Below are 14,952 nucleotides of genomic sequence, written 5' to 3' on the forward strand. Positions count from 1 at the left end.
ATTGGTAAAGAATTCATACCAATGTAACACACGAGAAAAAGCCAAACCAAAAGTGTCACCTAAAATTTTGAGGAAGTACTTTGGGGACATCTATGTGTGTTGTCTAAGGGGCATATGTATGGATTTCTGAATATGGGTTCTTGTGATGACAGATGGCACTGCCATTGCCTTAATTCACCATGGGCCCTGTTCTTTCCGTCACTGTGACCAAAATATCTGGCAAGAACAACTTAGAGGACTTAAAGTTCATTTTGGGCTCACAGTTTCAGAGGTCTCCATCCAGGGTTGGCTGGCTCCCTTGTTCTGGGTATAAGGTAAAGCAGAACATCATGGCAGAGGAAAACTGCCCAGCTCATGGTACCTGGGAAGCAAAGAGAGACAGGAAGAGGCCAGGGACAGATATAATTCCCAAGGCCACATCCCAATGACCTACTTCTCTAGCCATGCCCCACCTGCCTACAGTTTCCACCCAGTAGTTCATTCAAATTATTAATTCATCAAACAGATTAATCCACTGATGATGTCATAGTCCTAATAATCTAATCATTTCCTAAAAGCCCTACCTTTCTGCAGTGGGGAACATGAGCTTTGGGAGAATGCTCCACAGCTACACCATAACAGACGCTCTTTCTGAGAAGAAAGAAGATCAACCTGGTCAGTATATTAGTGCCACAGGTGGCTGCCATACTGGTAGTTTTCATTAATAAGTTTACAAAATCCATTGCGATTAGGTGGCTTCCAGCTTTTCTCCTGACAAAGCAAAGCCCCATCGCTTATTGAAAAGGAAATTTGTAATCTGCCAGAATCTGCTCTCTTTTCCTCACCTGGTGACATTTCTGTTCTTTGTCACCCTAGCAAGTGAAGGGAATTGTTTCAGCCATTGGGGAAAACTAACAAACAAACAAAAAACCAGGGTGGTGTTTTATAGGACTACACAAGAGTCATTTAAACCATTTCTGTCCCTCTGAGCTGTTTGCTTTCTTCTCTGACCACGATGACCAGACCAGGCGTCATACCCTCCTTAACTAACCCTGTGGGTTTCTTCTCATTCTTGGAAAACATGGCCTGCCCTGTGACACTGTTCTTCAATCATTTGAATTTGGCAACAATCTCACTGCTCATTGTTTAAACCCCCTTATCTTTGAGGAACAGGGTGTTAATCTTGGCCAAGGATATATTCTGAAAATGAAGTCTCTGAATGCTTTTCCTTGATATTATGGAGTGCAGAGAGGGTCTCTGGTCTAACAACGCTCCCCAGGTCTGGAAGGCGCTCCACCTAGTCTCTTGGTCACTATGTTCCTGACGCGTTTCTTCCTCTTTCTGTTCTGGGCATCCCACTTTGTCAAGTGAAGCTGCGTGTTCTCCCTCCCGGTCTCCCTGCGGGCTGCTCTTCCCTACAGAAAACCCTACTCCTAGCTTTTCTGCCAGCACACATCTTCCCTTTTTGGATAACTTCTTACAGCTGCCCCAGGAAATCATACTCCACATTACTCCTTATTTCTTTAGCAGTCAGAGACTACATTTGGCCATGTAGGGTGTTAACTTTCTAGCTACTTTTTTCTTCCTTAAGGGAGTATGAGTTCCGATGAGGACTTGGCCTTTGTTTCTCTTTGCAGCCCCCAGACAGTATTATCTGGACTTTCAGAGGTATCATTGAAGAGTTGCTGATACACTGAAGCCTATTCTGTTTGGCATTTTATCTTTAGACCATGTTCAGAGCTAACAATTTACATTATCATTCTTGTTTCTAACCCATGATATTGCTTGGTCAACTTAGCATGATATAACAAAAGTTAAGACTTTTCACTTCTCTAAAATAAAATTATTTTTCTGTTCTTGCAGTTAACGTATATCATATACCTAAATGGAGAAAGTTCAGAGTTAGTGCTTTATTATAACTTAGATACAAGCAAATGATTTTGTCTACCTTTACAGTAATAAGTGACAAATATGCTCTAGAAATTCCATCTTTTCAAAAATTGCACATTTTTCCTATATGGGTGTTTTGCTGGCATGGATCCGTGAAAGTGACCTTTGGATCTTAACTCCTCCTGGACTTTGCTTTTGTTCCAGTGAAGGGTGTTCTGGTTAACTCTATTCTTCTTCTTGGTTAAAAAGGCTTTCATCTTATAGAGTGGCCAGTTTCTGCTAGGCACTGATAAGGTACTTATGTACAGCCCAATGACCGGATGACCCATAAACCTATAATCCTCCTGAGATCTAGAACATATGCCTCTGTACTTAGATCCTGACCTTAAACATCATTTCTTGTGCAGCCTTAAAGTTTGGTTCAAACAACTAACACCTATTACTTCAGGCCACATCAGATCCTGTTGCAGTTATGGCTGAATAAGATATGTGCCCCCCTTTTCAACCTGAGTTCCTTTTAGGATCCCAAAGGACACTGCTAAAGTACATAAGATGAATTCAAGGAGACTGGTCACAGGAGAAATGTCAGCCTGATGTTGCAGGAAGCCAAAGCCCTGATGCCCTCTCTTAGCTTCTCTGAGGGAGTAGGTATCACCTGCAGGCCAGCAGTGCCTCCTCTTCCACGTGGCACCTTGCTCTCATCTGTGAGGCTAAGGAGGACCTTATTTACTAGCGCTTCCATTTCTCTTACTCTCTCAAGATTAGAGCTTTATCATTCAAATGCCTGGAAAGCAAAAATAAACAGAGTTAATCAATCTAAATTAAATTATCTCAACATTCTGGGGATGAAGGCCCTTCAGAGAATACTAGAATTCCTTTTTTAATCTCTTACACTTCTAAATCGGTTTGCAATATGCACAGCAGTTTAATATGTATTACTTCTTTCAAATGTTAAGGAGGGCAAAGAGTGTTATTGTGCCCTGTAATTGCATTGGGTTCATGGACTTAGAAAAGTATAATCAGATTAAAACCCTCAACAAATATGAAAAGTCCTCCCTGTTTGTGCAAGATTAATATTTACTGAACAAAAGTAGTTAATGGGATTCTGTAATATTGATGCTAGAAATGATTTTGTTTTTCTAGTGTTAAGGGAACAGTTGGATCTTGCTTCAGATGGTGGTACTACATAAAAAAAAAATGTTGACCCACTAGATCAAAAGATGTTGGTCTTAATTTATCACTAGAGAAAACATTAAATTGAGTTGTAGGTGTTGGCAAGAAGATATTTTCAAGAACCTCAGCTGGTCACCCTTTGATTGTTGGTTCATATTTTTCTCAGTTGACTGAAGGGAACTTACCATGATGGTGGAAAAGGGTGCATGCCATTGGCTCGTTTACCTAAGAACGTGGCTTACCCAATGATCCAAGCAAATTAACTAATGAATGAACTTTGCTTTAGTCCACATCTAACCCTTACTACTGGTATTCCAGGAGGTAACACGTCATTACTTAACATAGAGGTTTGATTTGACTCGTAAATACTTCCAGTTTTGCAATGATATTTTGCCATATCTAATAGACATCATTCACATCCCAAAGAGATCTGAAAATATTTGGAACTCCAAACTTGACTGTCAGGTATAACAGGGCCAGTAAAGTGGACTTCCTTCTATTTCCTAGAATCTCTTACTCAATCCCAAATTCAAGGCCTATTAAAATGATAATCAGATGCATTATCAGGGCAAGAGACTCAACCATGTACTTATTAAGCATATGATTAATTTCCTGTACCACAGAGTTTTTAGAGAAAGGTGTAGAATGGGTAAAACAAAGAGAAAGAAATAAACAACAACAACAACAAAACTTGGTCCGCATGCTTGTGGCTTAATTGCAGAAATGGAACTTAGACATGTGAAACAACTAACTAACAATGTTGCAACAACAAATAAACAAATGGAATGCTTCCTAGAGACATCTGGTCCCCGCACTGTTTATAGCCCATTCCAGTGGTGAATAAAAGATGTGGAACCAACTGCTTCTGCAGGGAGCACATCCTGATCCTCTGGCAGAAAGGTGGAGGTTTTCTGCCAGGAGGGAACACTAGATGGGGGTTGTTTTTTTCTACAAACAGAAAACCTTTTCCATGCTAATAGGAGCTTCCAAAAGATTCTGCAGCAGATGGAAACAGCCCATATACATTCATGCATGCAATTAGTAGGAACTAATTGAATTTGAGGATTAACTCTGTCATTAGAAACAAAATCTATTTATGTCTCCCATCTATGGTGTTACAGTCTAAAATGGATTTGGCACAGGCGCTGTTTGAATGTAGTATTTAATGACCTCTTGGTGCAACTGGATTAATCCTAGGAATGGATTAATCCTGGTAATGACGATATGATAGGCTGGGTGAGGTGTGTGGTCTGCACCCTCCACTCCATGTTTCTTCAATGGAGGTGAGAGGCTGGAAGGTGGAATGGGAGGACTGTAAACCTGGAATTCAGGAAGCCTTACTTTGGTTGAAAGAGAAACTTAGTGGGAAAATCTCCTCGCTCACATCTGATTATTAAGGAGAGACTAGGGACAGAGTCCACCTGAGATAGAATTTTTAATTTCACCTACGTTAAATAAATAATCTTCCCCAGAGGGTTTTATGAATGCATGACATATACAATGAACAAAACTCAGGTGATGGTTTTAAGCACCAACGCATTTTTGCCAGTGAATAGTAAATATTCATCCTGGCCACTGCAAATGTGGCCCTCACAGTTCTTTTGACCTGGTCATCATCATAGTCCTCAGACTTTCCCCCTCTCCATCAGTGTTGCTTTCTGCTTGGCCACCAGGCAGCTCATACCTTCAGCCACCCAAGAGCCCACTTCTCTCAGATCCATATGTCCACACAGCCTTTCCTGTCTTCACCTCACCAGGGGCACGCTGTCCAATTCCTCTACTGTGTGAACAGCCAGCCATGCTACATGTGCAACAACCTGTGAAGGCTTAGCTCACAAAGACGTGGAATTCAGTATGATCATTAAACACAGCAAAAGTAATCTAACTCACTCAATGGTGCAGATAGCCACTGTGAATTATGCTAATTAGGCACAAATGGGAAGCAGCCCAACAAAATGACAGTAATTAATATTATTTTACACAGGCAAACAGAACGAGTCCAAGATGAGGTGAGAAAAAGGAGAAATTAGATATGTCTAAAGAACTCTGCATTTTAATCTAGGCCTAGAGGAGGTTTTTACAATAGAGATAAAAAGATACGTGACAAGTTATTTCTTATCCTAAAAGCTAAAATGCTGAGAGATTTTCTTTAAAGAATCTACTAAAACTAATTCATGAGTATTCATATAATGATATGCAAATCTGTATCAGTCAACTATTACTGCATAGCAAGCCATGTCAAAACACAATGGCTTGCAACACAACAATGATCATTTTTGCTGAAAAATCTGCATTTGGGGCCGGGTTCTGAAGAGACGGAATGTTTCTGCTCCACTGAGAGCTGAATGACCCTCTCTGAACACCAGCTACACCCTTGGCTGGTACTTGGGCACTGGCTCAGTTGGGATCCTCAGTTCTATCCAGGTGGGCTTCCCAGGGGCTACTGGGGCTTCCTGGGGAAATGATGGCTGGGTTCCAGAAACAACCAGCCCCACAGAGCCCAGTGAAGCCTCCTCGCCTTGCCTTGGAAATCACAAAGGGCCCTTCCTGCGGAAGTCACAAGTTTGTCCATATTCCAGGAGAGAGGACACAGCTCATTAGATGAAGTCACATTGCAAGTTGAGAGTTTAGAAAGGAAGATAATGTCCTGCCTGTAGAAAATAAAACTGTCACATCATACACTTGAATTATGACGGGCTTTGAGTAGGAGGGTTGGTGACCACTTTCACTTAGTGTTGGGGAATGCCTCTGACCCTCACTGACGGCCTTCGTCAACTGCATTCTGTGTGTGGGTATGTATTATACACATACAGTGCCGTCTGTTTTGTGTCACGAGTATCTCAGCAGAAAAATAAAAAAAAGACTGTAAAGTACTTCTTGGAAAGAACCGTTTTTTTAGAGATGGAAGGAGAAAGGCAGGTATGAGGTGTGACAGTGTGTACTTTCTAAAACAGTCTTGTCTCCTGTCCTATACACAGATTTTTCAAGGGCACTTTGACACTCTTCCCATTGAGATGTGTGGTCTGTGTCTTTTCTCCTTGAATATAGGCAAGCTTGAGACTTCCACAGGAAGAAGTTTTTGTGATTTGTGGCTGGTATTCAGAGAGGGTCATTCAGCTCTCAGTGGAGCAGACATTCCATTTCTTCAGAACCCTGCCCAAAATGCAGATTTTTCAGCAAAATGATCATTGTTGTGTTGCAAGCCACTGTGTTTTGACATGGCTTGCTATGCAGTAATAGTTGACTGATACAGATTTGCATATCATTACAAGAATACTCATGAATTAGTTTTAGTAGATTCTTTAAAGAAAATCTCTCAGCATTTTAGCTTTTAGAATAGGAAATAACTTGTCACGTATCTTATCTCTATTGTGAAAACCTCCTCTAGGCCTAGATTAAAATGCAGAGTTCTTTAGACATATCTAATTTTTCCTTTTTCTCACCTCATCTTGGACTTGTTCTGTTTGTCTGTGTAAAATAATATTAATTATTGTCATTTTGTTGGGCTGCTTCCCATTTGTGCCTAATTAGCATAATTCACAGTGGCTATCTGCACCATTGAGTGAGTGTTAGATTACTTTTGCTGTGTTTAATGATCATACTGAATTCCACGTCTTTGTGAGCTAAGCCTTCACAAGTTGTTGCACATGTAGCATGGCTGGCTGCTCACACAGTAGAGGAATTGGACAGCGTGCCCCTGGTGAGGTGAAGACAGGAAAGGCTGTGTGGACATATGGATCTGAGAGAAGTGGGCTCTTGGGTGGCTGAAGGTATGAGCTGCCTGGTGGCCAAGCAGGAAGCAACACTGATGGTGAGGGGGAAAGTCTGAGGACTGTGGTGATGAGGACTGCGTTTTGGGCAGGGTTCTGAAGAGACATCATCTGTGATGATGACCAGGTCAAGAAAACTGTGAGAGCAGCATTTGTAGTGGCCAGGCCGAATATTCACTTTCTCTGTTGGAACAAGAAGTGTTGGTGCTTAAAACTATAAATTATTTACTCTTTTAATCTTCATTTTTTTCAATGAGATAACTGAAGCTTAGTAATCTAATTTGTCCATGGTCTTCATTAGCTAATGATGCTCTAAAGACTGAAATCCAAGCCATCTGAATCCATCCTCTATTATAATATATTCCTTCCTAATTATAAAGTCAGATCTTGTTTTTTTTTTTTTACTTTTTGCCAAAACATCAGCTTCATCAGAGAGTGGACTTTGTTTTTTGTGCATCTGTATCCCCACCACCTTGGATAGGGCTGCCCTGAGACAAACAAGGACTCTAAATCCATTCCTGCTACTAACTACATACCATAGATTAGGTAATGTATAAATAATAGATATTAAATATAAATAATTGAACTTGCAAAGTCCAATATCATGGTGCCAGTGGATTCAGTGTCTTACAAAGGCTTTCTCTGATCCCATGATGACACCTTCTCACTGCATTCATGGTAGCAAAGTAAAGAGGGGAAATGCTGTGTCTTCACAAGGTGGAGAAGATGGAAGGCCCTGGCAGTGCTCTGAAGTCTCTTTCAGAAGGGCATTAATCTCTGTCACAAGTAATTATGTTACTAACATGATTAATCATAATATAATCACTTCCTCAAAGGCCCCACCTCCTAATTGGTTCTCAACAATGAGGATAAAGTTTCAACATGAATTTTAGAGCGATATAAACCCTGAAATCATAGAGGTTCTCTTCTCCCTTTCTTGGTTCTGTGTGATGGAAGCCATCTTTTCCTTCCATAAACCAGGTCTGAGCATATCCAGACTCTTAGGAATCCGGGCTTTAGCAAGGAAGGTCTGTGAGAGGGAAGACAGGCAGTTGCCCCTGGGTCCCCAGCGTTCTGTCCTGGGGTGCGCGGTGGACAGCAATTTATTGAAAGTCATAGCACTAAAGGAAAAAATGAACCACTGCATATCGGCTAATGACGAAACTTCCAACCTCTAAAAATGACAAATGCCCTAGTTCTCTACCCCCTCACATGCCTGTCTTCCTGCAAAGGAAGAAATAATGTGATTTCATTTTCCAGGAAACTTATTATTCATCTATTCAATAACTTGCACATCCTGTTAACAGTTTGACTTCTCTTACTTCTGGAAGTTTGAAGCATCATTTCTTTAGTTGAAGGAGTTTTGAGAAAGAAAAAAAGGAAAGCTTAGAGCTCAAGAAATAAAGAATAATACTGTGATCATAACAACTCATTATTTGTTTTCAAGCTTGATCTTTCAGAAGGTTATTATTTGGAATTGAATACTAATGGATTCAGGTTCTCTTTATTCAGAGAAGATCTTCAACAACAGTGTTCATAGGAAAAGACATTAATCAGGAGAGAGAAGTGAGCCTTGTTCCTAATAATGTTTGCATAATAGCTACCCTTGGGTATATTGCTTGACTTAAAAATAAATATTCATGCTTTCCATATTCAGTACAATGGAGATTATTTGTGGTTATGAATCTGTTATATGTTTCTCTGCGTATTCATTGGGACATCAAACTGGGAGGCTGTTGGACACCAGCAAACATAAATAACAATGCTTCTGAATGTTCTGGGGTAGAAGTAGAAAGAGGCTTGACTGCAGGAAATCTGGGGGAAAGAGCTAAGAGCAGGTCATAACTGTTTTCAGAAGGAGAGAAGCAGAATCAAACTGGTCTGTGTAAGGACGTTTATATGCTCCCCAGATTCACATTTAACCCCATAGCTTCCCATCACCTGCAGGGTATAATCTAGGTGCCTCATCTTGGCATAGTGGTGCTCTTTGGAGTGGCCCCTGTGAGACTCTGCAGCACATGACCTGAGAACACTTTTGATGTGACAATATGGAGCTCTTTGCAGTTTCCTTTAAGAAATACATCTTTTAACTATCACGGCTTTGTTCACATTCTTTGCAAGGGTTCCAAACCTTCTTTGTTAATTATTTGAATTAATCGTGACCAAGTTGGCCTAAACTAACTTCCTCCAAGAATTTTTTTTAACTACACCACTAGCTAGTAAGTTTTAACCTAGCCTCTATTATTGATTGATTGATTGATTGATTGAGATCCATAAATAGTTTTTGCCCAAGGAATTCTTTCATGATCTTCAATTGATTATTTACATGCTGTATATTTTATTATGCAAGTGCTTTAATAAATCCATTTTTTCTTCTTTCTCTATTTTTCTGTCTCCATCTTTTTTTGAACTTTTAAATTCTGAGAAAGGGTTTGATAAGATCTTGAAGTCATAGGCTATGCTGCTTTGTGAGTTACAGGGCGGTACATTAACTGTTCCCCTGTGCCATTTTCCTTCCTTTATTTCCTTCACACTCTGAATATTTTCCTGCAACCAAGAGAACATCCTGCAGCATGATGTTCTGATTTGTTCCCCCAGATCTGTGACTGCTAACACTCTCCCCGCCTCTTCTTCTCTGAGCTCTGATGTAGTCTTTATGTCTTGAAGTTAAGCTCCATCCCTTTGGCTCCTTTATCTGTGCTTGTCCTCTGTCTGGTGCTATGTTAACAGAGTTATGTCTGCCCAACTTCACATGCCAACTTTACCTTGTTGGAAGGCTCCTTCTAAAACGTCCATATGTCTTTTCCATGTACTTGGGTGCAGTCACAGCAGTACTGAGAATCGTGTCTTCTGTCTATACAACCATCCCACAAAACACTTTTTAAACTTTGATCCTTGGTAGGGAGGTGAGCAATATACCTGTTAATGAAAAAATTGGCTCAAAGACTGAATCACTTCTTAAATTTATGGGCCCAGTAAATTACAGAGTCAGAATTAGACATGAGTCAAGCACTTTTCCCCACAATGCTACAAACCTCACAGCAACATTTTCTGCCACCTTCTACATACCTTCCGCAGAGACTAGCAGGGCTCTGTGCATAGTGAGCTCCATGGGGCACTGGACAGGGGCCTGTCTGGTGATGCTGACTAGGCCTCTACTTGCTCTGTGCCCCAAGAGAGTCACTTAACTTCAGATGCCAAGGTCCCCACTTATAAAACAAAGAGACAGGATGTTTCTTAGGTTCTTTTGACGTATCTTATTCCTTCGGTATTATTTTCACATCTCTCCCTTCCCACTCCTTTCCTTTACTTGCTTTCTTTTCAGTCAAACTGAGAAGTTAATTGGTACACATCTGCCATGTGCTGAATTTATAGGAAGATGGAAAGAAACCCTCAGATGGTTTCAGATGGTCTTCCATGCATCCTCCTTCTGTCTATTTTCAACTTGCCCTCCTCATCACCAAGTTTTTCAAGGCTTCTACTAAAGACAGATGCTCAGTCCTGTGCCCCCGAGTGAGTTTCACGTGGTCCTTTGCATCTGCTCACCCAGGACTCGACAGTGAGCCATAGAAAAGCCTCAAGGACTTTGCTCAGCAGCAGCCACGGCTTCATATACTTTGTTGCACAGTACTTCACTTTTGGTTAACTCTACCTGAGAAATTACTCAAGCAAGTAGAATAAAATATCACTTTGCAAAATAAATTTACATTATTTTTCTTATAAAATTTTGTGACTTCAAAACCTGAAAATCTATTTTTTGAGTAGTTTCATAGTTGATATATTATTTATCTAAAAGGGCCATATCCATCCTGGTGTAAATAGTTCCTTTTAAGAATGATAATTATCATCAGACACACATATAGTTTTCCACTTTTGTCAAGCATGTTTTCTTATTTCCTTTCCATACCCCACATGATGTGCATAAATCATTAGACACAATTAAAATAGAATGGTTTCCTCTAATCATCTTACTATCTATAGCAGTGAGTTTTTATCATTACGAAATATATAATCAAAATGACAGGTGATTACTTCAACTTCAAAAGAACTAAGGAGAAGGAACTAGAAATAAGGGACTAGCCACAGTCATGATTAGACACTTCCTTGGCACCTGTGGCTAGTTAGGAAAATCCATAGGGCTTCATGAATCCTTTTAGCCTCCCATAAAGTTAAGACTTTCTCCTTTGCATTTGTGGAAACTGAGGCTCAGGTAGTTAAATTCACCCACTGTTCCACAGCTCCTTGGTGTCAGAGCTAAGATTTGAATCCAGTCCGTGAAACTCTAAATTTCATGCCATCTTTGCTGGACCAGGACTGGAGCGGGACTCCTAAGGGATCTAGAATGATGCATGGGATTGGTGCCTGGGCAGGGAAGGGCTGAAAGAGAGGACCTTCATCTGTTTGACTAAGTTTCAGCCTTCGGGATGCTTCTCCTTCTCTAGGTTCTCCCCACAGACTACCATAGACTGCCCTTTCAAAATATGCACCCAACCTTCTGTAGGATTTTAAAGAGAGGGCCTTCTACTAATGGACATCTCTGTTTTGTCTTTCACAGCAATTTTGCAGGCAGTAATAGCTGGTGATCTTATGAAGGTAAGATATCTCTCTTTGCAAATTTGGTGATTCATTAAGAATTTTCAAAAAATGATATTGTTCACCAAATTTTCAAGATCCTGCTTATGGATTATCTCCCCACTGCCTGCATTGGCTGAGAAGGAGGAAGGATATTTTTGAGAACAGAGCACAGAAAGAGAGGAGCCCTCATAGTCTCTCTTCATTCCCAACAGTGCAGGGTCTGTGGGAAAATGCCCTGAGATTTGCCTGAATTCATTACAATGAACCATACACCCAGTATCAGGGCCACAGTGCCCAGAGTTCCTGCTCTGAAGAAGCTGACATTTGAGAAAGTAAAGGATTTCTTTTCAGACAGATATTGAAATGAATAAATTTTAAAGAATAACCTAGGCAATACCCACAATGCATTCTCTGTGATGGGGCTCACATCTTCCGTTGTTATAGTTTGATGCTTTGTGGATCATAGTTAGCCTAAAGATCAACTGGTCCATTTTGAACATCTTATTTGTGCCCATTTTTGTCTGGTGAATTTAGTTCTAAGGAAGGAAATGGTCACCGCTGCCTTGGGAGGGACTATAAATTCTGAAGTCAGGCTGCCTGCCTGAGTTCAGATCTTGGCCCTACTGTTCATTACTCGTGAGGTTTTGAGCCATTATTGAATTCCCTCTGTGCCTCAATTTCTTCATCCATAAAGCAGGATAATAATATTGCCCCTTTTTTTGGTTTGCTATGAGGATTGAATGTTATCATGCAAGTGATATTGTCATGATGGTCTGTATTATATAGAAAGGGCTCAAAAATGTTAGCCATTTTACTCATTTTACAGTGTTAATCATTTTTTTAACAGCTAAAAATGGTGGGGATAAAAAAATGTCTTGTATAATGTAGTCTATGAGTGTTCTAAAATGTTTATCTGGTCTCATATCATTTTCAGGCATGGGGACCCATATCATATGTCCCTGTGTAACATCAGCAGCACTGACCTGCTGTATATATAGAGTGGAGGCTGTGCCTTACCCATCAGCAGAGTAGGAAAGTTCCAGGTCAGATTGACTACCCAAATGCCTTAGAAGAAAACTGAGAAGCACCACCATTGTTTTTTAAAGTACTTATATCAGATAAATCAAGGCCTACCTGTACGACATTTTTACGTTTTCAACAGGTTACTAGCTGAGTAATATAGAAGGTTGTAAACATATTGGCCAATTGCCATGTGTAGGCACATAATTATGAAAATGGTATTACCCGTGCTGTTGTCCAGATCAGAGTGTCACTCCATGGGTACCCAGGGGAGAAGTGCCCCCCTGAGCAGTGTACCTGTGCGTTCATTGCCTTTCCCAGCAGTGGATTAGCACCATACTATGCTCCTGCAAGGACTTCCGGTAGGCCCTGTGGGAAGTAAAGAGGAGAACAAGGCGGATCCTCGCCCCTGGAGAACCTCTCGGCCAGGACATTTTGCAAAGCACCATACATCGGAAACCCTTTCATTTGATTTTCTGTATGCTTTTAGTGTAGGCAGCCAACATTCCAGGTCCTTGGATATCACCATACATTTTCAGTAATTAGCAGAGAGTAATTTGAAATATAGAAAATCACTACGTCCAGCTGGATGTCTTTCTGCATTCTACATTATAATGATGTCCTAGATGGCTAAAAAGTAACTTAATGACAACTTATTTACAGAGAGATGAAATACAGTGGCTGAAGTTTTTTTTTTTCTTTTTTAGTCTTTTTCTTTTGTACCTTTTTTCTCATTCTTCTCAATTTTCTGTTTCTCTCATATGCATAGAAAGTACAGTACAAATTAAGTATTAAACTGGTTGTTGTGTATATGTGCATATTTTTAGGAGAGAGAGAGAAGGAGAGAAGGACTAGGGAACAGAAGATCCCAGGAGCCGCTCAGGGGGAGGGCTGTCACACAGCTCCTGAACAGCTGGGCTGCATAGGATGCCCACGGCTCACTAAAGAGTCCCAGTGTCTAAAAGCCCTTAGAAAGACAGGGTCAAGGCTGCTGGGCAACTGGGTCTGGCTGGGTCTGTACTTCCATCCATCCTTTCTGGATCTGCCCCCAAGGAAAGGGTGCCATTGCAGTTGGGTAGAGCAGGATTCTGTCCGGTCATGAGAGGAGTGTTGGCTACTTCTCCCTATCCTCTCGCCCTACAGTTTAGGGATGGAGATTCCCATGAGTCCTTGGCCTCCATTCAGCTATTCCTCTTCATCTATTTTCTAGGCAGGATTGCAGGGCTCCTTTTGTATCCAGTGCTTTGTGGTCCCCTGGTGGGCCTCTGCTATCCTCATAGTATCCCCCTCTGTCACTATAATTCTTTACACCTCTGTCTTCTGAGTCGCCTGAAAGGCCTGTAGACCAATGACTGAGTCACGTTCAGCTTTGTTTCTACATTCCCTTTGCTTATGACCTGCACGGTTGTTCATCCTCAAATTGCCCTTTAGAAATGTCACGAAAGCTCTTCTTGTTCAAATATGCTGCCGTTTGGAGAACAGGACCCTATTTGCACTTTCTACAGTGTTCTATCCTTCATGAACCTAGGCTACCTCCTCCTGTAGCCACCTTACTCTCAGGCGGCCAAATTGTTTCCCCCCACTCCCAGTCTTCCCTCCCACAGAAATAAATACATCCTTCTCTTCATCATTTCAGTTTTCATCCCATGGATCATCTCTAGCCTTTTTGGGTATGTACTGGATGATCCTCAGACGGCGTCAGGCCAGGCTGCAGGTCTGGATGAGCAAGGGAGCCACACACAGTGGTCTATGCATGTGTGCGTGTAAATGCTTGTGTTCAGGAAAACGAGAAGCAGCTCTTCTATTTGGTAGTCAGGCTCTTTAGATTGAAGAAAAGGTAAAGGACACAGGGAAGCAGCTTAGCTATCAGCCATGCTCTCTTTCTGCTTATAGCAATAACTATTCTCTCCCTTGAAAGAGTGCTGAGCCAACCTAGGGAAGGGAAGTTTTTGCTGTCTTTACCCCTCACTCCCATGGGACAGAGACTAGAGCTTAGAAGAGGAAGGAGAACAGCAATTGAGAAAGTTTCAGTTTCCTTGGACCATTGAATACCACAGACCTTCCCCAGAGGCAGGTGAGACACCAGCCATCTATGTGAGTAATATCACAGTCCAAAAATCCACTTCATCTCTTTGACTTTTTTCTATGTCCTCTGAGGCTAGAAACATTTGCGGGTTGCTACGTGAGTCTTATTTTATGAGGACTTAGCTGTTCTTGTTCTGGATTCTACCTGAGCCTCTTTCCATGCTTCTCCCTTTCAGCTAATAGAAAGCTATAAAAATGGAGGCAGTCTGCTAATTCAGGGACCGGATCACTGTTCACTGCTTCACTACGCAGCCAAAACCGGCAACGGGGAGATTGTGAAATATATCCTGGACCATGGTGAGTAGGCACAAGAACTTACCAAAGACCACTCCTGCATGAAGTAGAGGCATCTTCTAAATTGGCATTCACCCAGGCTGTCTTCACAATGGGAGAAAGACTGCTAATCCCATTTTAACTGACTCTCCCAGCTTATATGAAGCAGCCAGGCATACAGATGACT

The 14,952-nt window shown here is 41.3% G+C and overlaps 1 protein-coding gene across 2 annotated transcripts in view; it reads left to right on the plus strand.

The window, feature by feature from the left end:
- Positions 1 to 14,952, plus strand: part of Dgki (diacylglycerol kinase iota) — a 408,417-nt gene that overhangs the window by 380,090 nt on the left and 13,375 nt on the right. For both annotated transcript variants that reach the window (XM_027952172.2, XM_027952173.2), the window contains 2 exons: positions 11,368 to 11,405; positions 14,669 to 14,789. In XM_027952172.2, the coding sequence (XP_027807973.1) occupies positions 11,368 to 11,405; positions 14,669 to 14,789 (159 nt within the window). The remainder of the gene's footprint in view (positions 1 to 11,367; positions 11,406 to 14,668; positions 14,790 to 14,952) is intronic.

This window comes from Marmota flaviventris, chromosome 1 (genome assembly GCF_047511675.1).
Source record: "Marmota flaviventris isolate mMarFla1 chromosome 1, mMarFla1.hap1, whole genome shotgun sequence".
Lineage (NCBI taxonomy): Eukaryota > Metazoa > Chordata > Mammalia > Rodentia > Sciuridae > Marmota > Marmota flaviventris.